Genomic DNA, 22,903 nt, shown 5'->3' on the forward strand with positions numbered 1-22,903 from the left:
ATCACTCAACGTGCCCTGAGGCAGATGTTTCACCTGCTTAGATACTTTCCATCCACAACGCGGTCACAGCGCGTTGTTTTCGCAACAACCGGTTTGCGCTCGATTTTCCTACCTTGTCAGATTTCCATTTCATTATCAAGTGCGTTGACAAATCACAACCCATTATGTACTATTATATTAATACCGATGAGAGTGGAATAAACTTTTTGGGGTCTAAAGAGAACTGAGGTTGTGTTTCTGCATCTGCTTTGCTTGACTAAAGCTTCTCATGGTTTAGAAGCATGCTCTGCGTGTGGTGGGATCAGAGACTGTAAAAAATAGGGTGGGATGCATCGGCTGATGGAATGGGAGTATTGTGTACCAATGGCTAAAGCGACTTCCTCTGGTCAACTTAAGAGTACAACTGATGGACAAAGAACTATAAGTGCATTCTCAGTCTGAAAAATATACAATAAAAAGGCTCACCTTGGTAAAATATTTTGAGCAATGACACAATTTACAAGGTATTTACGAAGATAAATGACAAAAAAGGCTTGCACAAATGATCTTCATTTGAAAACTGTATACCAGATTTGCTTAACCAAGAGAATATTCTGTAACTCTGATTTGGACCGCAACAACTACAGTACCTCATCCCAGTTTCTAACATACCCTTCATAGTGTGCACTCACCATTCCAGCACACATTCTGAAATTTCAATTTTCTAATCACGTTTTCTTTTGTACACCAAATGAAAAGGTCACTCTTAATGGCTATGTCAACTTTTTAATGAGCTGTAAAGAAGATAAATTCCTTTAAAATGGTGTAAACGGAATATTTTGGTACATCTTGAAAAAAACAACAACACAAATGCATGTACAGTGCTGAATTCCTTTATTTGTCTATACAGATTTGACAGTTCTTGTACCTTAGTACACATATTGTATAGCGAACACAGTTACCAATTACAACTACTGTGAACTACTAACAGTTTAAATCTTCACATTCGCTGTTCCTCAAGGAACTGTCTCTGGAACATCGGCCAGGCAAAACATGTCCTAAAGAAGCAGGTTCATATTTTCAGCATGATTGTTTTACTCTTATTAGCATCTCTGAACTATTTACAGTTTATTTAGCATGACGCTGTCATGGATGCCCAGATTTACGGGAGAGAAGCTGATTTTACGGTGACGTGAACAGTTTTACGTGAAGATTTCAAATCTGTTAGTTACTTCAATCTGTTAGTCCAGACCCTCAATATGTATCCATTTATATGAAGTATTTATGAAATGAATGATGCCCACACCATCATTTATCTAACTTAACTGATTGGGTTGGGATTTAAACATCATATTCTTAATTTCCTGTTTGACTGAATTATCTGTTATTATATCCTGTTACATTCTGTTCTGTCACCATTTCCAAGATGGCCCCCAAAATCAATATCACAGAGCCACAAAATGATTGCAGGTGCAGAGCGCGGTTTACAGAAGCAAAGTCTGCCCTAGAGACCTGCTGCAATGTAGTTATTTTGCATGGAACAAGGTGACGTCAAAATATTGCTAAGACACACATGACAGTAGTTACCAATTTAGAAAAGCAAAGGAAAGTACAGCAGACATTGTTATGGGAGAAAATACAAGCCAAAAAATTAAAACCAAGATATTTCAAAATAGTTGCTTTAGACCACAGTTAGGTTTATTGGACAGCCAATTAGCAATGGTACTTAGCAATTAGCAATGGTACTGTTGCAAAGAATTTAGCGTACAGTTTTTTAATTAGGCAATGCAACTTACTCCCAACAGTCAGCTAACATCCACACAAATTCAAAATTTAATGCAGTGATCCGAAAATATCAAATTTTAAAATGATAGCTTTCACAATTTTTTTTCTACCTAATAAACCCATTTAAACCAATAGCTCTAGCAAACTACTATCACTACTGTTTATTGGGATTCCTCAGAAAAACTTAAAAAGTGCATGAACAAATACTGTTGAAGGTTCACTGGGGGGTAATTTACTAGGCTGAACACATTCTAAGTTCTTTATCTCAGATTTTACCATTCTTCCCAGACTGTATTACATATCCTCTACACCCCCCCCAGGGATGTTACAAAATACTGCAGTCAAAAACAATAACAAAATATCGTCATATGCCAGATATACCATTATTTCATAAGGCTGTATGCAATGAATGTATTGCAAATAATACAATAATAAATTAGATATGAATAACTGAACAAAACCAAAAGCAGCAAAACCGATAGTTTAAATACAGTATTTTCCAGTAGCATCCAATTTTTTCTATTTTGTGGATACACGCAGGCACACACATACACACGCACAAACAGACACAGACATACAAACACACAATTTTAAAGGATTCCTTTTAGCCAATACCATACATTGTTTTGCCAGTTCACACAATACCCTAACATAATGACAGAAGGCAAATTTACAATAGATCATTGGTGGTCCCAGTGACATTAATAAGGGCTCATATTGCACACCAAAATGGTCAAGATATGAGTAGCTCTGGTTAAAAAAACATTAATATATGGATCAACGCACTAATTTTAAGCTGCAAGGTTCAACACATATGAATCTGTACATTGCATGGGTCACAATGGGTAGTATAAACACTTAACGTTCTGCCTACAAAGTGGAGCAACATACTGCACAGATGGGTGATGGATGACGCACATAAAGCCATGGGGACCAGAGGATGACTAAGGCATGGGATGGCATAGGCTCACTTTATCTTCTAGTCTTTACAGACAAAAGGATAGCTAGCATGATCAAAACTGCACGTCTTTGGGTAAAAGGTTTTTGTGTATTACTGTCTGTGGGTGTCGCCAGTAAAACTAAGAGCTTGCAGGTTCGTTTATCACTGACTGCATAGTACGCTAGATATGATCACAGCTATGTCTCACTGAGTGTAATATTCAAAGGCGAAAAAGGGTTTGATTTAGATGGAGCTGCTATGTTTCTAACTAAATAAATACAGCATGTAAAGCAAGCCTCCGGCAACCGCTACATAAATTGTTATGATGTGTATTTTTCCTATATATATTATAGAATAAGGAGAAAGTTTAGCATTAGTTCATTCTACATTGACTGTGCTGCTGGCATAAAAGCTGACGGCATTCATCACAAAAGCGGTTCTGTACGTTCAAGGTAACGCATCTAGCCTGTCAAAAGCCAGGAGCCTAAACAAAGCAAAATAAATACGGGGGGAAAAAGCCATACAGTTCTGCTTGATAATATCATTCAACAGTACATGCACCCAAAGTGATTTTAGTTTTCAGGTGAAACACCTCTTTTAACAGTTTCTGAAAGACAGAATAAATAACTGAGGCTGTTTAAAACATCTAAAGAGAAATCAGTCAGTCAGTAACTCGAGGAGAAATATCCAGTGTGCGTTTGTGCTTAGACAGTGGATTCCATGGTAGAGCAGGCCCAGAATGCAGGCAGTGAGGGGGCCATCCTCACAGTGGTGGTGTAAGGCATTAGGCTTTGGGGAGACATGTAACAGTGGAAACCGCCAACAGAATCAGTGACAATGTAAATCACAAATATGTGCACAAGTACACACAAGCGCACAAGCGCACACGCTCACACACACACACACACACACACACACACACACACACACGTGCATGTACTCTAGATCTTAAGGTTATAGATCCTTGACCATCCCAGCAGACACTATGAAAGCTCAGAAATGATTTCAGGCTCTACCATGGGCCACAAGCCTTGACTCCACAATTTTGTGAACAGGGACAGTTACATTTGTAATAATCAAGCTTAAGTCCGAGTTGTAAACAGTATTGATATTTAGGAGAATTTAACTTGAAATCTATATGCCACAGTGCATAAGTACTATATTCTTGGATATGCAAATTACACAAAACACAGCTGCTATCTACTATAAGTGTGCTAAGTAAAAACACAATACCTGTGGTAACAAATAAACATCTATGTTAAATAGTTCACTAGCGGACCTTTTATTAAATTATTCTACACATTTTATCTCTTACGAACATAAATATATGACACATTACACGATATGCCACCAGTTTTCCTTTTCCAGTTGTTGAAATGATTCAGAGCACAATCAATCCCAGCATGTTTCTTTCTCAGGGAAAAACAATTTCCAAGGTAGAGATTTTCAAGGTAAGATTCAAAAGAGTATGTGTGATATTTACACATAATATATATAATAAAATATAAGCATTGTGGCACAGGCATTGAGCATTGTGATGCATCGGCCAGAACACTGCCAAGCTAAGCAATGTGTAAAAAAATGAAAATGAATACATCAAAACACATGACCGTGGTCCTTCACTGAATCTGGGTTTAGTGTACCATCCATTCCTATAAGAGGCCAAGAACTGAGAGAACCTGAACACACGCTACCACTCATAACAAATAATACACCGGACCTACTTGGTGATTAAAGTTGGCTGCTAAGGGGACACTCAAGACAACTGCATTTATCCTCACCCTTTAATGACTGATTACTGTGACAGAGAGCTCTGTGTGAGGAAGCCCAGATTCAGACTGCCTCTACACGCGTGTGAGGGAACCCAGGTTCAGACTGCCTCTACACGCGTGTGAGGGAACCCAGGTTCAGACTGCCTCTACACGCGTGTGAGGGAGCCCAGGTTCAGACTGCCTCTACACGCGTGTGAGGAAGCCCAGGTTCAGACTGCCGGGGATGTGGATGGACTCCAGGGCCAGTGAGGAGGGGTTGAAGGGGAACGTGACGGGGTAGATGATCTTGGTGTCCATAAGCAGCTGTGGCGACTCCTTCCGGTCCCGTAAACGAGTCTGATAAGGAATCAAGAGAGACTAAGCATTAGTCAACACGTGCCTGTGCACGCACATGCACGCACGCACGCACACGTGCACATGCACCTACGCACACGCAATACTCTTGTAATCGTTAGGCAAGCATATTCCTAAAAGTTTACCTGTATTGTTCGAATGAACATTATGGAAACCCGTTCCTCAAACTCATTCACTGGTGTGTACAAGTTCAGCACTTTCACAATCTGGGGGGCAGAGAAGAAAGCAGGTGAAAATACTGTCACTGGTTTTACTCTCCGTCCACAAGAGGTCATACAAATAAAAGGACCTCATGACAGGCCTCTAGTTTCCAATTTCCAGTTTAAAAGTTTGACATTCGGCAGAAGCTTTTAGCCAAAAATGACTTACTAAAGTACATTTCACACGGTAAGCAAACGGCACAAGAAATAGCAATACAATATAATAAAAATATAAATAGATATGCAGTCTGAAAAGGTTTTTAGACATTTGCTGAAAGCAGCAAGTGAATCTACATTCCTGACTGACTGGAGAAAGAGGACAGAGAACTGGGTCTTTGAGAAGTGGCTGCCAGGTGCTGGTACAGACAGGACCAGCCAGCCAGACAGAGGATGCTGAACGGAGCTCAGGGGGGCAGGGTGACATCACTGTCTGTGATAGGAAGGGGCAGTACCACGGATAGCTGGGTGTACCTGCGTGAGTGACAGCTGGGTAAGTGTACCTGTGTGAGTGACAGCTGAGTGTGCCAGTATGAGTGACAGCTGGGTGGGCGTACCTGTGCGGTGGTCAGGGCGTTGCACATGGAGCAGATGGCCTCTGCGTCCTCGTCGGTCTTCTTCTTCACCTGTAGCAGTTGTGCGGCCTGGATGAGGGGCTCCAGGGTCTCCTTGGCCCCGCAGTTCATCAGGTTCTTGTCCCTCAGCCACTCCTCCAGCTGACTCACGTTATACCTGCAGGCCAGAGCGTCAGACTGCATCACCGCTCAGACGCGTCCCCAATCACAGCCCCCTCACTACAAGTCCCAGGAAGCTGTCGCATGGAAACTAAAGCTGCAGCACCTTCTTGTAACAGAACAGCTACAAAAACAGATTTGTGACAGCAACTGCAGAACCTGTGAAAAAAATCTACAAGAGGGGAAAAAACCCCCCAAGGATTAGAAGACAGATGCACGTGGTCACAACTAACACTCCAAATCTAGTTTTAGCCACGTCCAAAACCTATTTATTTTAGTTCCCTTATTACATCCACCCTGACTGTTCCCCCTGGTCCCCCGAGGCCCTGGGTCCCCTGACGGTTCCCCCCGGTCCCTCCAGGCCCTGGCTGGTACCTGATCTGCATGCCTTTGCTCCAGGAGCACATGTCCTTGCGCAGCAGCAGGTTGTTGAGGGTGACGGCGCCGATGATGTAGAACTGCTGCTTGACCACCTGCTTGATGAGCTCGGGGTCGGTGCCGTGCTGGCACATGATGGAGTGGAAGGAGGAGAGCTGGCGCAGGATGGAGTCCAGGGTGTAGGTGCCCTCGTCTGCGATGCTGGAGGTCCTCTTACGCAGGCCCGTGGGCTTCACCCCCGACACGCCCTGGATTGTCTCATGCTCCAGCATTCCCGAAACTGAACACACACACATGCACACAAACATGCACACACACACACACACACACACACAAACGCACGCACGAACACACGTACACACACAAACGCGCACACATACACATACACACACGCATGCACACGCGCACAGATGCACGCACACGAGCACACACAAGAGCATGCACACACACACGCACGCACACATACAGAAACAGAAACAGAGAACACATAAACAGACACACACAGACAAACAGGAACAGAAACAGAGACACACGCACACATGCGCACACACGCAGAAACAGAGAGAAACGCACGCACACGCACACACACACACACACACACACACACACACACACACCCCCACAAGCACACAGATACAGAGATACATGTGTCATACATGTTATATATGTTGAAAACTGTATCAGAAAGTAATTGTAATATTGTTAAAGTGTGGTGGACACCACAGTCTCCTCACCTATCATTGGCTGCAGGATGTTCTCCATACACTTGATGAGCTGCTGATAGATCTGAATGGCCAGGTCGCTCAGAACCTGCCGGTACTCAGCCAGGTCAAAGTTGGACAGGCAGTGCTCGTTCTGCCGGGGAGTGTTGTGCTTCATGAAGGCCTACAGGAAAGACACACAGCACGGTCAGGGGCAGCGAGCAAACATGGCCGCCACGAGGGTCAGGGCCTCCACAAACATCCAGCGGGCCGTCCGCCTCACCTCCTCTCCGCTGTACTGCTTCAGGCAGTGCAGGAAGCGGCACGTGTTGGAGAGCCAGAAAGAGACCGTCTCAAAGTCGTCCCCTCGTTTCTGCGAACAGAAGAGGATGACGGTGTACTCAGAACACACGGTTCAGACTCATTTATGTTTGTTTTCCTCTGCCATCACACAAACAACTGCACAGCCAACATAATCCTGTGCCCATCACAATTACAATGACATTATGAATTAAATTGTCGACGCATTAAACATACATAACAACATAACAACGTAAGCATAAACACACACATGCACACTTGCACACATCATACCTTTAGGATCTTCTTAATGCTGTTGATGGTGGAGGTGAGCAGCGTTCGCACTTTCTGGTCATCGTTGAGATAGTCGGCATGGCGCAGGCACATGAAGAGGATGTAGGCCGGCAGGCCGGGGATAAAGTTAACTGCCACACCCCGAGGCTTCAGCTCTGCAGGGAGGGGACAGGCCACAGCACAGCACAGGCTCAGCACAGTACAGCACAGCACAGGGTCAGCACAGCACAGAACAGGGTCAGCAAAGAGGCAAGGGCTTAGGCAGGGACCTAAAGACACTGATGACTACGTCCGAACACATCATCACCATGTAAAAAGCCAACAAAATAATAAAGAAAAATAAGCGCTATTCTAAGTAAAATCATCTCCAAAGGGCTGCCAGGAGCCGGCGCACAGCTATGTACAGCATGTAAGTATATGTACAACTAGACAAGCAGATGCTAAATTTTGGTTAGGAATTGCATTCATTCTTTCTGGACATTTCATTTAAAAATAACTGTAGACAAGAAGGGCAGCCCATTTATTTGAAAAAGCAAACAACTTTGTTGGCATTCTGATGATGATTGTGATAGAGACATTCTTTGTAAAATATGCAATAACAAATAATCAGAGACTGGGGGACATTATCGGGAGGACATAAAGACACTGTAGGACACTGTGAGCTGAGACTGCCAGGGACATGAGGAGCCCTGCCCTGCCCAGTGAGCTGAGACCGCCGGGGACATGAGGAGCCCTGCCCAGTGAGCTGAGACCACCGGGGACATGAGGAGCCCTGCCCAGTGAGCTGAGACCGCCAGGGACATGAGGAGCCCTGCATTCGGCCGAACAGCAGACACACTCGCTGAGGTCACGCACCCAGAATGAGGTTCTTCACCAGCTTCAGCTCGTCCTCCTTCTTGTACTCCAGCATGCCCTGGAAGTCCTTCTCTTTGCGCGGGAGGTTCACCGGCCGGATGGGCTCATCCACATTCTGCCCGGGGGACACGTTCTCCAGCTGGCCCCCCACTGGTAGCATGAGATCACAGGAAATTGGGACACCCAGAGTCACTCTTACAACAATACAACAATGTCCCATGTCCAAGCCCCTACCTAACCTCCAAAAACGTTTCAAACTATCTAGACAGGTCTGGATTCAACAGTTCTACTCTTGATGTACAAATAAATTCAAGAATATACATACTTTTTTATATTCACTTAGAATAATTTGGAGTTGCAAGACTGTATATGAAGAAAATGATTCGATGTGACAGACTCAGATCTACTGGCAAGTTAGTTAAGTACAAAGGTCTGACAGACAATGCAACACTGTCCCATTACCTTCCAGTTCTCCAATCTTCTTTGCAAAGACTTTGAGCTGCTTCTTCAGTTTGCGAACAGTCTTGTCCTGTTTCTCCAGTTGCTCCATAAGATCCTGGAATAAAAGTGTGTGTGTGTGTGTGTGTGTGTGTGTGTGTGCGTGTGTGGGTGCGTGTGTGTGTGTGTATGCGTGTACGTGCGTGTGTGTGTGTGAGTGTGTGAGTGCGCGTGCACACATGGTTTTGTTAGACTCATATTCCTGAAGGAGTGATCAAAGATTTAGCAGCAATAAAGATAAGGAATCAAAAGAAAAATTGGAGGATTTTAGTTGACCAAATCTTTCGCAGTGCCAGGGAAGCCAGTCAACAGACTTTCTGATTGTGTGTTATTTGGATTTACAGTCTGTATATACTAGTAGGAATGATGGAAGCAAGTCTTTCCTCATTTAACAAGTCTGTCATAAGTAAAAAAAAACACAATTTTTGGTTAAAAAAAAAAAGTTATCTGGTTGTACTGAAGAAAGGTGTACTTCCATCACTTGGTGAAAGTGAATTACAGAGAATTACGGAGATAACCGGACTGCGGTGGGTTAAGAGACAGAGAACACGCAGCTGCTGAAAGAGTTAGAGCTGGACTTGGGTTTGACACTGCTCAGTGAAGCATAGAGCAGACGGTGGATTGTGGTGCGGTTAATGCACACGTACACACACATATAGATTACACACACTGCCCTCTGACAACACTACATACAACCATCCGCCGCAAAACCAACAGCCGATACTCTTGATATTTGCTGGGGTCATCCGTGAGCATGTCCTGTGTGGTAAAACCCACAAATATGAGTACCAGCAGCTAGCCGCGAGTATACTTACCAAAAAAGCACATATTAATTCAGAACTTTCTGTCCTCACATAAGGTTACAATTTTATAAATATAGGAACTTGTCAATTCATCTAATAAGGTATTTCTATGAAATATTACTATAGTTTTTAGCCCAAATTTCTTATTTTTAAATCACTGTATGACAACATCACATACTGTACAAGTGAATGGACACAAGCATGGGGTACATAGTTCAGTATGCATCTGGAAGATCTTATACAGTATCAATATGACTAGTAACAAAATGGATTAAAATGAGTTAGAACAAAATGAAAACAACATAAAGACATATGTATACTGACAGATGTATAGAGTATACTGTCCTGACTGTACACTGTGCTGAGTCTGGAATACCAGACCCATTGTGGCACTGCAGAAACACCCTTCTCTTATCATCATCGGTGGGAGTCATGTCGGGGGTAATGTAGGGGGGTTAGGGATGGGGTGAGAGGGTTAGGAAGGGGGTAACGTGAGGAGAGGGTCAGAGGTTTACGGGAACTCAGTAAGATGTTAATGTGGGAAGGTGACAGGGTGAGAGTAAAGGGGGAGATGTAGTAAGATGGAGTGAGAGGTAGGAAGATGGAAAAGGAATCAGAGAGTAGCTGAGAAGGTGAGGAAAATAGGACAACAGAGAGGGGAGAGAGAAAGTTAGACTGTGGGTAGAGGATGAGAGGAAATGAGATAGAAGTGAAGGCTAGTAGAGAAAGAGAGGGACTGAGGGTGAGTAAATGAGCGGGTGGCCGGGGACAGGGAGAGCCGGCGGGCTCACCAGGTTCTCGTTGGTGAGGCGGGTGATCTCGTGCTGCAGGCTGGCCTCGATGCGTGCCTCCGGGGGCAGCTGCAGGTTCTGGGCCAGGAGCTGCTGCTGCCGGTTATTCTCCTCCTTCACGCTCTGCAGCTCCCCCCTCAGGACCTCCACCTCGTTATCATGGCTCCTCCTCTGCAGCTGCATCTGCGACTCCAGCAGCCTGGGCAGGGGGCCGGAGAAGGGGGAGGGAGGGAGGGAGGGAGGGAGAGAGGCAGGGGCGCAGAGGGGTGGGAAAGGAGTGCCGGGGTACAGGGGTTCAGGGTTCAGGGGAGAGAAACTGCATTCAGCAACAAAGCCCACTCAATGCCGAAGCACAGCATGTGGAGGGCTGGGCCGTACAGCAGGCGTGCCGACGGGCAGAAGCGAAGCTGCCAGCCCTTCAGTCCCAGACGCCCCAGAGCGTGCTTTCCAGCCCTGCTTCTGTGCTTTTGCATCCTGCCACCAACACAACACATCTCACTCTGAGCGTTTCTCAACTCACTTCCATTGCTGAAATTTACTTTTTACATTTAACTTTGCTTTAGCTTAACTGAACGAAACAGGAAAGCTTATTGGATATAAAAATGGTTTACAAATTTAAATGGTTTACAATTACAAACAAAAAAAGCATTACATGTTTGTGAAATTCTCTGATAGCCCTAGAGCGATGAGGGGGAGGGGCAGAGAGACAAAAACACAGCAGAAGGTATGAAGGATCCCAGCCACCAGGCCGATGAGAGAACAGGCCCAAAGACGGCAGAGGAGAAACCCTTTCCGCACGGCATCACAGGAGGCGCCGGGTCAAACAGTCACACTGAGGCTACACTGAACAGGCCATCTATCCCTGCTGATCTATCCCTGCTAATGTGATGTACACACAACTGCTCAACGGCTGAGCTTTACTAAACGGATTCAGGTGAGAGTTTGGGAGGTTGGAACCCATGCTGTACTGTTAGACTGTGTGGTCAGGCGAGGATGAGCGATGCCAGGTCCATCTGATGCAGTGAAGAGCAGCGGTAGCGGGCGCAGCGGCGGTATCGTGCCAGTTCTTGGCCCTGTGCACTCTGTATGTGCAGCTGCTCAGCAGGAAAACTCAGGCCAGAAAAGCTTTGACAGGAAAGAGGCCGTAATTCGGGCAATCTTGGGGAACGTGTGTGCTGTGGGTGGGGCTGGGCTGTGAATGGGGGCAAGGAATGTCCCAGAGATGCATGGTAGACTGATGCCAGTCATGGTAGACTGATGAGTGAGTGACTAAGACGGGTGTGTGAGTGCATTTGATGTGGGAGAGAGGCGGAGAGAGTGAGCAGCACAGCCCCGTCCCACCCTAGCCTTGCACAGATTTCTGGGAAAACGTGGTCAATTAACCTGTTAGTCTCCTTTAACCCTTCATAAACCAGCCAAAGCTCTCCATCCTCATTCAGCTCGTGGTAGTTTGGAATGGGGGATCTGACGAGCAAAAACAAATGAACAAAATAAAAACACAAAGAAACAGAAACAGAAAGGAAAAAACATAAGGGAGATGGGGTGGTGAGTGGAAGAGTGAAATGAGAGAGATGGGGGAGAGGCAACACACACCTAAGCAACATAATAACCTAAAGAATTGACCCAGAGCTCCTCTGGCTGTTTGTTTTTAACACTAGACCAGACAAGGCTGTTAAATTGACAGGCCAGTCAAACAAAGGCAATTTAATATTCACTGGCTATCTGTTAAGTCTTATCAATTACATACATTTAATGAAACAGGCCTATTTAATAAGTCACAGCACCTCACTTCAATCAAGTGCTTTGTTTTGAAGACTGAGAGAAGGCTGCCAGTGAGCAAAAGTCCTACTCTATATATCTATCTAATTGACTCATGGTCATATTTAATCCTTTTTAAATGTAGAGTACAGACAGCCCCAGTATGCCAAGTGTTTTGTTTTGACTCATCACTCTAATGTCAGACATTGCAGCTATTTACACTGAACTTGAAGCAGGGGTTAACTGTGTTTGTCAGAACTCGCCAAATAAATATTTAAGGTACGGCATCCATTAATATCCCTGCTTTATATGTGCTACAGTCACAGAGTAGGATATTATGGCAGGAAGACTTTGTGGACACAAAAAACACATTATGGACTTTCTTTTGCTACTCAATTGTTAATTATTCTATGTAGTCTTTTCTAAATGGTATCAGTAACATATTTCTACTACATACTGGCAAATATAAACTCACATTTTTATATTTCTTTTTATATTGCTGGGAACATATAATCATATTTCTTGTGTAAGAGTAGTGCTTTCTGGACAACTGTTCATTGTTTCTAGTCCTCCAGGTGCATCAATTTGTGTTTGAAAATAACTTAACCTATATCTGACTATTTGTATGAAAAATATGTATTTATGTTTAACTCTAACCAATTTTGTCTTTGCCAAATTTGGCTGTTAAAATTTCTTTAAAACTAGGCTGGTCTAGTGTTAAAATACTGAGAATGGCTAGTCCACCTTTTTACTGTTTAATCGCACAAATTCAGCTTAGGGGCCCATCAAGCTCAATGTTTTGTACTCTACAACAGAAGCAAACAAATTTGAGAATACAAACTGAGAAAACAAACAAAAGTTAATGTGACAATGCACAAAACAATAATTAATGGTCAAAATAATAAATGCATACATAATATATACAAACGACACACAGGCGGAGGCTTTGAGAGGGACTAAAGTTATTCATGCACACTGCACTCTGTTCAGGGAGCTGGAACTTTCTCCATTTTTAAACCTGATGCTTTTTCAGTTAGTGCTGCCATGCCATTAGTAATAAGCCTCTATGGTCAATCTTTCAGCTGCCTGCAAGTGCTATATCAGGCATATAAAGGGTTAACAGCTAGTCTCATTTACATAACCTCACAAATGTCCAATTCTGCTCCTAAAATGTTTCCGTTTTCCTCTCTGTTTTCTTTTGTGTTGCTAAAACCCTCTTATTCAGCATGCACGTGTTCCTTCGTGCTTACTATTTCAATTACATGAACAAAAATTTTATTCACTTTAAAAATCAACTGCCACTCAAAACAAGCATTTAAGACAAGCAAGACCAGTCAGTGCTGAACTGTGGGGAGGCACAAAGAGGAAATGTTAGTGGTAAACCAAGAGAAAAGCCATTCTCTGTACTGCAGCGCTCTCTCGCTCGATGCGCCATCCCCCATGCGCGTGCTGAGGGTGCGCAGAGCGTGCGCTGAGGGTGAGCTTAGCGTGTGCTAATCCCGCACACGGGCCGCTCCTACTGCGGGACCCAGATATGCGCTCTCAAACGGGCAGCATGTTCAAGCACGATGCAGAACGATGCCTGTCCGTCCCCCAGTTACCTGACCCTATTCACCAGCTCAGCCACGTTGAGGGGCTTATGCAAAAACCTGGGGGACCTGTTGGGGGACCTGGACGAAACAGAGAATACAGATAAGGCACACAGTGGGGCCCTATCCAACATGCTGCATGGATGGCCAGTACTGTTCTGAACGTGATTTTGGCGGGGGGGGGGGGGGGACACGCATCTCATCATGGAACTGTAATAAAGCAACCGGGTCGAGCCCCCATCTGAAGCAGCTGATCTCCTGTCAGGTTTCATGTTGAGAAAAGGGCTTGGATAGTGAGACTGAAAGCGACAGCTCATACCTGGACTCAAGCTCTGGGTTTCGGAATACACAGTGCATTCACAAGGAAGTCTATTGTGTTTATGTTTGCATGTAATTGTGCTGTGCTCACAGTGAACACATTGCTGCATGAGAGCACAGTACATTGTCGTACCTAGAAACCTTTATTATGGATACGACACATCAGCTCACCTGGAAGGTAGCAACAGGTCACCCAGGGTGAGGAGGAATCACTCTCAGACTCCTGCTGCCCCCACTCACAGTGCTCTGACATTCAGTCACACTCACAAATCTCACTCGCTAACATGCTGCAGCTAAGTTACTGCAGCCAGGTATGAATTCAGATCCACTGAACTGGCCTGGGGTTGCCATGTCAATGGATAAACAATGGGGGTGAGGGGGGCCACAGGGGGTGACAGCTGCAAGGCTAGTGTGCAATGGGTACCTGTTGGTCTCTTTGAGCCCTATGAAAGCCTGCGTGATCTCCCCAGCATCCTTCATCTTCTGCACATCATCCATGTACGATACGGGGTCAGTCATGGTTTCCTGCAGGAGGGGAGGAAGGCATGGTGCATGACGTGAAACATCACACCTCTGGCTATAAACACACCTGTCTGTATCACATCACACTGCCACTGGACATTCCCAGACAAAATGCACTGTGATCTCGGTCCAGTGTTGTACAGAAATTGCACTGTTGACCAACGATCTGGAATTTTCTCAGCCAAATGTTATAAATGAGAAGATTATGATAAAACAGTAAACATTTCTAAGTGTTTCACCGATTACAAACTAAAAGAAAAGCAAGTCAGCAAACTACCCACCACATTAAAGATTTATCACAGTAGCATTATCACAACATTCTCTAGCATTTATATTTTTTATTTAGTACTGAGAATTTTCTTGCTTTAGTTTATTATTTTTTTCTAAACAATGAACACAAGCACAACCCTCCCCATCGCTACATTCACAGGAAGTTTGTCTACATGATTCCAGGTGTTATTCAGTGACCCGTTGCAGAAAAATAAGCCTTTTCCAGGGTTCTGTTGTGCTTTTCAGTGTAATGCAGTTCTTGTGATACGGAAGAATGGCCCCAGATGTCAGTCTGTTTTAACTGTTTAACAGCACCTGAACATAATTTATTCATGAACAACTGCCATGACTAAGCCAAATAAAGTTTGGTTTTGTATATCATTCTGTGATTGCTGTGGAAAAATACTTTTTAATGTAAAGTGATAAAATCATTTGGCACACATTTACAGTATATGCTCAATTCCAATGGAGAGCTTTTTGTCAATGATGAGCCACAGGCAACAGGAGATGGAAAATAATGCAAAAAACCGCTTTATGACAAGAATTGCTCAGACTGTCTTAAATGTAACAGCAATGAGCTTAGGCCTTCTGACAGAAAGTCAATAATGTCTTATGCTTTTTCCATTTTCGTTACATTTTTTGTCAGCACTTTTTTGTTAATTGCAGTTATGAAACAAAGTTTGAAACGTAACAAATTAGTAGCTGAACTGAATCCAATTGCAGTTACAATGAAGAGAGGTCAATGCATTGTGGAGATTTAAGTAGAGATGAGGGAGAATTAATAAGGTCTGATTATAGAGGTGGAAACTTATTTTCTTGTGAACCAATATACTGGATGCCTTTGAAGAACAGAAGACCTCAAGAACTCAGTCCATCCCTAAGTAATCCCACAGATCAGATTAACACACACAATGTTCCTCATTTCAGCCATGTAAAAATATGGCGGTAATTTGATGTGCTGCCATTTTAAACAATGCAATAATAAAGTCAATCAACCTTCAAAGCCCAACAGGAAGGGGGAGAGAATAACAAATACCTTTTCATCCTTGGAGCAAAGCATTATGGGAGAGAAAAGCAAGAAAAAATATATTAAGCAGTTAATGTTAGTAAGAAAGCAACTATTTGCAAGTTTCATACACATACAGTAGCCTCATGCCACAAAAAATGGAAAACTATGAATCCCCACCCCTTTTGCTTGTGACTTATCTGCTTACGGGTGAGATACATACCTTGTGCTGCATGGCCTCCTTCTGACTGACCAGCTGGGAGCGCAGGATCAGCACCTCCTCCTTGCGCACCTCCAGCTCCTCGTTGGAACAGTTGAGCTGGTCCAGGAGCACCTTGTAGGCGGGAGATCCTGGAGCGGCTTTGGCGGCACCGGCGTTCTCCGTCAGGGACTGCCGCATCTCGTTCAGGTCGTGCTTCAGCTTCTTGTTCTCAGACTCCAGCTCCTGGCGCTGTGGATGTGGTCAGACATGAGTCACGGCAGCCTTCCAGCCATACCCTTTGGGTCACGGCCCGGTTGCCCTGCCCTCAAACCCTCCACAGTCATGAACAAAGTCCATCCAATTCTCTGGGATCTCTGTTAGAGTGGGTTTCTGATTCTCATTAAACTATTCAAACGCCAGGGACTGCAAATGAAAGCATTTAAGAAACCACAACTAAAAACAGACCGACTCAGCTGGAGACATTTAATTTGCCAAATCAACTTAAGACAGGAAATGCAAAGTAGGAAAGGGCTTAACCTCTAGGTTGGGAGAAAGTGCCTTTTTCAGCAAACCAGGAATAACTGCAGAGCGGTCACGACCACAGTACACTCATTCCCCCCTCTGCGGTCCTGGTGAAAGAGGCACTCTCTGTGAAGGACGACTCTCTGTTGAAGATTTCACTCTCTGTGAAAGAGTGCATTCCCTGTGAAAGAGGCACTGGTCTGGGTCTTTACCTTGAGAGACTCGTACTCCAGCTCAGCCCCTCTGGCCTTCTTGTGTTCCTCATCATCCTTGAGTGAAGCATTAGAGGAAACAAAATGGCAGAACATATAGATTGTGATTTTAGTGTCCCTTGGCAAGCTCTGGTTCTCACCAGTTAAACTGGACTACAGATAGACTGCACTTCAAATTAAGGCCTCAGGGAACTTCGGTCTAGCTGTAATTGCATTAAAACAAAAGACTTGTAGAGCTTTCTATGCAATAAAAAGGAAATCCAACACCATTTAAATCTGGACCAAAATCTCTGACAGGGATATCCTGCTTATTAAACTAGTTAGCAGGATTACACTACATGGGACAAGCACCCAATGTTCACCCTGCATGCAGAAGTCTTATGGAATATATTTAAAGTACAAAGAAAACCACCAGCCAGTGCATGCAGGGCACATTTATGCCAAATTCCACAGATAATACAGCTGATAGTAACAGCCAGTGTATACTGTGTCCTGTACCCTGGCTCTTGCTCGCTGGAACTGCTCTTCTCTCGTGTCAAGCTCCTTCTGCAGAGACTGCTTCTCTTGCTCCAGTTCGGACACTCTCTTCTGAAGCTTGAGGAACAGAGACATGTCCAGCGTGGCTTTGGTAACATCCTGACAAGAGGCCAAAAGGAAGTCCAAAAGTGTTAGCACACAGCAAAATATGACACCAGAAAGATGATGGAAGTCAATGGTGACAAACCAGAACTTGCCACTCTTGAATCTAAAAGCCCCTTGTTCAGATAGGCCCCTCTTAAGGGAGGTCAGCCCTAAGTGAAAGTCACCTTTCCACTTCCAGCACGCGATGCTCACCTCTCCTCCGCGTGAGCTTTCCTCTGATTCGGCGAACTCCGAGTTGTAGGTGCATTCTGATTCGTTGCTGCTGTGGGTGGAGTCGGTTCGCCGGTGGCCAGGCTTGGGAACATTCTGAACACAACAGAACCACCAACACTTTAGCAACTCCTGAGACTTTAATACAGAGAAGGCACCCATGTAGCCTTGTGGGCCTTCAAATTATAATAATCTTCACATAAACTATTCTGTGTTATGGTAGAGAGTATGTGTCCATATGTGTGACTAAATGGTGAAGGCTCTGTGAGGCGAGGACCACGCCCCTCACCACGGTCAAGGTGATCTCCTCTTTCAGGTCGTCGTATCGCTCCTCCAGCCTCAGGTGCTCGGACAGAAGGTTCTGGTAGCGCGAGCGCTCCTCGTTTAGGTCGTTCTCCAGCTGCTTGGTTTCCTCCTGCAGGACCTTCTGCATTTTCTCTAATGGGAGGGGGGAGAGGCAGGTAAACAAACTGAAAGCTGACCCAATTTTTCCATCATTTCCACTGGGATCTCTTAAAAATGGGATCCCATAAATTGTTCCCCTGATCCACAAAAAAAAAAGAATTCCCAGATTTTCTACTCAATCTAGAATGCTTTAAATAAGAGGATGTGCAATAGTGCATCATTTCTCTGAAATCTGTGCAGTTACTGAGGGGGAGTCAATGACGGCTGGACACACCACCTGCCCATCTCAATGCACTAGTGCAGAGCTGCACTGGGTGGATGAGCTAACCGTAAACCTTTCTCTCCCCACACTGCTGCTGTACATTACACTGCAGAAGCTTTGGTTGAAGGTTATGTACTAGCAGGGGCTGTTGAGGGGACACATACCTGTCATCTCCTGACTCTGCTCCTGGATGAGCCGGTTCAGATCGTCCTTCTCGCTCTTCAGCAAGTTGTTCTGGTCCTTCAGCTCTGCCACCATCTGCCAGAGGGAGACGACACAGGGAGAGGTTCCAACCAAAGCCTTGTTTTCATCTCCACACTCCTAACATCAACCCATCTGCTCCCAGACAAGCAGGAGCTACATTTCACACAAGCGTTAGCACTCCACAGATCTACAACAGTAGCATAAGACAGCAGAAATCATTGTTCAGACACTTCTAAAATTGGGGGGGGGGGGTGGCTGAACTAATGCAGATCCTAACACTCAAAATCATGGGGGGAGGAGTTAGGAGGATTTGAATTGAATTTGATCAAATTCATTGCTGTTTATATCTATTGGGCCTAAGTCTACCGACACTACGGGTGCTGCTCTCACCTGCTGGCCCACACCTGCTTCCAGGCCAGCCATGTACCAGGGTTCCATTCATGGCCCTTGGCTCCTAAATCATGACAATGTACATCTTCCACCATTGCAGTACAGGGTTTGGATCAACATCAAGCCGACCATGATCTCTAAATTCTCTAAACGGACCAAACTGGAAGGAACGGCAGTGCTCAGGAAAGACTCCCTTTCCCACAAGCCCCGGGCCGAGGAAGGTCCCGCCCACCTGCTCCATCTCGTCGCGGTAGGTCTCGGCCCAGTCCTCGATCACTTGCTTCTCGTTGCGGGTGGTCTCCAGCTCCTTGCGCAGGAGGGCCAGCTCCTCCAGCAGGGAGGTGATGCGGTTGGCGTTGTTCCGTGCCTCCTCCTGCGACCCGCGGAGGCGGGCCACCTCGCCGCGCAGCTTCTCGCCCTCGGCCGCGTACGAGGTCTCCAGCCCGTTCAGACGCTCGCTCAGCGACTTGTTCTCTTTGTTCTGCAGGGACACATATGGCAGCCGCCACCAAAACAGCTGCCTTTACTTTCGGCTACATACCCATAACAAAAACACGCGCACCAAACAAAAATACGCAGCACTGTTTCACGCTGATGAAACCGACGCCTCTCACTGTGTCATTAAAACCAGTGGGCAGAGAGAGGGGGAAGTCCAGAAAAGGATATGGGCCAGAGGTTGTGTGTGAAACTACCAGCTGACAGCAAAGAAACAGATCTGCCACACTCTGTAAGCTCCAATTCAGTTCACATGGTCATCAGCTAAGTGAAACACACTGTAATATTTCACAGACATTACACACAACACTTTTAGAACCAGATATCTGGTAAGAATGGTGTTACAAATATAACCATTGAGTATGAATATAAACAACAGTGTGTCTGCCTGATCACTCACCGTTCACCAAGAGTACAGCGAGTCATATAAAACTTTGTCATGGGGCAATCAACAGATCAAAGCTGAAAATAGACAACTGAGACAACTTCTAGAAAAGTAAAATGTAGTGATTAACATGGCTGATCTGAACCCAAATCAGGAACATGGAGCCCATTTGTTTTGGTGAAATGTGTCTTTGGGTCTGTGGGGCTGCGTCGTCATGGGAACCGCACCTGCTCGTCGACCCTGCGCTGCAGCTGCATGATCTTGTTCTCCATGCCGATGTTGAGCTTCTTGAAGTGCTCCACGGAGCGCGCCTCGATCTTCAGCTTCTTGAGCTCGCGCTTGGCCCGCATGCGCCGCACGCAGCACTGCAGGTAGACGATGGCGGCCAGCGACCTCTTGTACCACTGCCTGGCCAGCCATCCCCGCACCGTCTTCTGCAGGATGACGGCCTTGTGTTCTCGCAGGAGCTGAAAGGAGAGAGAACGGGATTAGGGAAAGAGAAAAGAGAAAAGAGAAAAGCGATGCCAGTGGTGTGAAGGGTGGAATTCTGCAAACCTTTCGTCTCATCCTGGATGAGGTCTTTCTATATTATACATTTGCTTTCTCCCTCCTGACATCTAAAACATGAGAACCCGGCCACTGACTACTGACAGAGAGGGAGAAGGAGAGAGGGAGAGGACTGGGGGGGACCGAGACAGCTGCTTCTGTCCATCAGTGGGGCAGTCCCTGAATTCATGACCGGCTACTGGCTGAAGCGGGCTGGTACTGTTGTCGGCATGTTACGGCTTGCCTGTATTTTCCAGAGGTGTACACACAGAGAATACCGCTGCATTTTTATCATTACAAAGTTGTTGCACTCACTACTTTTGAGGTAGTGCTAAATTCCTTTAGGTTCCTGATACTCTGTACCTCCATGCATTCACATGGACCAGATTGTTTTGCCTCATGTTTTGATTCACAAGGACACAGTGGGTTAATTTTAAACAGAGGTGCAGGAACCAAAATAGTTGCTGAATTTTATGTTCATAAGCTTCCCATCCCGCAAAATGGGATTACGGAACAGTAACAGGCTCATTGTACACTCAAGTTTTTAGTTGATAGTAGCACACCAGAAAAATAAAAAGACATTAAGAGTGATAATTAAAACATTTGACTTGAAGCCAATGTAAAGCTAGCGGGTGGGCTTATCTGAAAATGTTTCAAACATCCCCCATGCAGTGATGGGATAAGGTACTGCAACAAATGGCATCCTGTATTAGGGCGTGTCTTAACCCCTTGGCACTGCTGAATGTATTAGGGGCGTGTCTTACCCCCTGGTACTGCTGGATGCATTAGGGGGGCGTGTCTCAACCCCGGGTACTGCTGAATGCATTAGGGGGGCGTGTCTTACCCCCTGGTACTGCTGCCTTGCCATGTAGGCCCGCAGGATGCACTGGATAATGAGCGCGGCGGCCTGTTGGCGGCGGTAGCGCTTCCTCTGCACGTACATGCGCTGGTACTTCTGCACGATGATGGCCGCTCGGGTCCGGCGCAGGAACTTGGCCAAGCTGACGGGGACAGGGAGGCAGACGGAGGGAGAGTAGCAGACCGTGAGGAATGTTCATTCAGCAGTGCGGAACTGAGGGTCCGCTGAGGTTAAGCTTGTGACTCCCTACCACACAGCACTAACTGGCCCACATTACTGCAAGAACACATCTCGAAATTGACTAAATTGATCACAATGCTACAGTCTTATCAGCTGCCATTGAAAGAAAAATGTTAGGCGATCCAATGTGTCACATTAAATTTCCAGGGGGTGACTGGGCCTGGTTTGCAAGGTGCAATTGTGACTGGGCCCTGAATGAGACGGAGGAGGCTGTGATTGGGCCTCACCATCGCGCCTGGAAGCCGCGCACGTGTCTCTGGATGTTGATGGCGGCGCTCCTCATGCGCAGGTACTTCTTGCGGACCAGCCAGCAGCGGATGGTCTTCTGGATGCGGATGCAGGCCGCCCGCAGCTTGTCCGCACGCAGCTTCTCCAGGTAGGCCACCTGCCCCGCCCGGAAGAAGATCTTCGTCTTACCGAACTGGTACTTGTCCTGGTCCTGCAGAACAGAGCAATATGGGGGGGGGGGGGTCAGCATTAGGGCAACACTGCCACGCGTTCACAAGCAGCTCCATGTATTTAATTGGACCGATCACAGGGATGGACGTGTTCCATGGGCATGAGGCAGCGTGGCCTCAGATCAACAGCAGAAAGACAGCAGTGTTCCCTTCCCCAGTGTCCTGCACAGGAGATCCTTCCCAGTCGAGAAAATGCAAAATCAGCAGCTGGGTTTTTAAAATGCTCCCTCTTTCTCAGAACTTTTCATTTCACCCTTCACGAATCAGTGATTGGGAAAAAGAAGTCATTTGCATATTCATACTGTTAAGTCTAACTCAGTGCTTTAACTGATGTGCTGGATAAACACAGGTCCCATCAGCGTGGAAAAGGCCTCAGGGGTGCGGTTATTCCCTTTGTGATCATCTCACCTGCACAAGCTTTTCCAGTACATTCCTGCAGGTCAGCTTCTTGTCGGTCAGCACGTCCTTCTGCTTCATCAGAACCCGGTACCGACTGAAGAACTCCTGATAGGTCCACCTGGTATCAAGGCAACAGCAGAATGTTAGAACAGACTTACCATCAGAGATGGTCTTTGAACGGCGAGATAGATGGATTGTAGTGCAAGGGCAGCACTGAAACAAAGGAGCCTGACTGTAGAGGTGGAGACGGGCCGGATGGATGTGTTTGAGAGTGGGTGGAAATATTCGGGACTGGGTGGAGGTGTGTGGGAGTGGGCAGAGGTTGTGGGAGTGGATGGAGTTATGTGGGAATGGGTGAAGGTGTGTGGGAGTGGATGGAGATGTGTGGGAGAGAGTGGAGGTGTGTGGGAATAGGTGAAGGTGTGTGGGAGTGGGTGGAGGTGGGTCATTCAGGATGAGGCTGTACCTGGAGGGGAAGCCAGCAGCAGAGATCCGGATGGTCTCCAGGACACCGCAGGCTCTGAGCTGCTGCACAGCCCTCTTAGGGTCAAACCTGGAGCAGGGGTCACAGTGCAGGGGTCACAGTGCAAAGCCTTAGGCTGCGTACCTCACAGCTTTTATAGGACAC

The 22,903-nt window shown here is 45.9% G+C and overlaps 1 protein-coding gene across 8 annotated transcripts in view; it reads right to left on the bottom strand.

The window, feature by feature from the left end:
* Positions 1-856: 856 nt before the first annotated feature.
* myo5aa (myosin VAa) overlaps positions 857-22,903 on the bottom strand; it is a 56,076-nt gene continuing 34,029 nt past the window's right edge. For 2 of the 8 annotated variants that reach the window (XM_035395636.1, XM_035395635.1), the window contains 26 exons: positions 22,742-22,828; positions 22,285-22,393; positions 21,646-21,857; positions 21,164-21,320; positions 20,001-20,240; positions 19,126-19,374; positions 18,464-18,557; positions 17,922-18,070; positions 17,615-17,728; positions 17,279-17,416; positions 16,781-16,837; positions 16,068-16,295; positions 15,875-15,883; positions 14,471-14,571; positions 11,765-11,845; positions 10,382-10,580; positions 9,481-9,546; positions 8,752-8,845; positions 8,290-8,439; positions 7,435-7,589; positions 7,124-7,213; positions 6,874-7,024; positions 6,137-6,419; positions 5,585-5,759; positions 4,956-5,036; positions 857-4,812 (listed from right to left, as the gene is read on the bottom strand). In XM_035395636.1, the coding sequence (XP_035251527.1) occupies positions 4,660-4,812; positions 4,956-5,036; positions 5,585-5,759; positions 6,137-6,419; positions 6,874-7,024; positions 7,124-7,213; positions 7,435-7,589; positions 8,290-8,439; positions 8,752-8,845; positions 9,481-9,546; positions 10,382-10,580; positions 11,765-11,845; positions 14,471-14,571; positions 15,875-15,883; positions 16,068-16,295; positions 16,781-16,837; positions 17,279-17,416; positions 17,615-17,728; positions 17,922-18,070; positions 18,464-18,557; positions 19,126-19,374; positions 20,001-20,240; positions 21,164-21,320; positions 21,646-21,857; positions 22,285-22,393; positions 22,742-22,828 (3,622 nt within the window). In that variant the 3' untranslated portion in view covers positions 857-4,659. The remainder of the gene's footprint in view (positions 4,813-4,955; positions 5,037-5,584; positions 5,760-6,136; positions 6,420-6,873; positions 7,025-7,123; positions 7,214-7,434; positions 7,590-8,289; positions 8,440-8,751; positions 8,846-9,480; positions 9,547-10,381; positions 10,581-11,764; positions 11,846-14,470; positions 14,572-15,874; positions 15,884-16,067; positions 16,296-16,780; positions 16,838-17,278; positions 17,417-17,614; positions 17,729-17,921; positions 18,071-18,463; positions 18,558-19,125; positions 19,375-20,000; positions 20,241-21,163; positions 21,321-21,645; positions 21,858-22,284; positions 22,394-22,741; positions 22,829-22,903) is intronic. The other 6 variants (XM_035395639.1, XM_035395638.1, XM_035395637.1 and 3 more) reach the window with 5 other exon arrangements.

Source organism: Anguilla anguilla, chromosome 16 (genome assembly GCF_013347855.1).
Source record: "Anguilla anguilla isolate fAngAng1 chromosome 16, fAngAng1.pri, whole genome shotgun sequence".
NCBI classification, from domain to species: domain Eukaryota; kingdom Metazoa; phylum Chordata; class Actinopteri; order Anguilliformes; family Anguillidae; genus Anguilla; species Anguilla anguilla.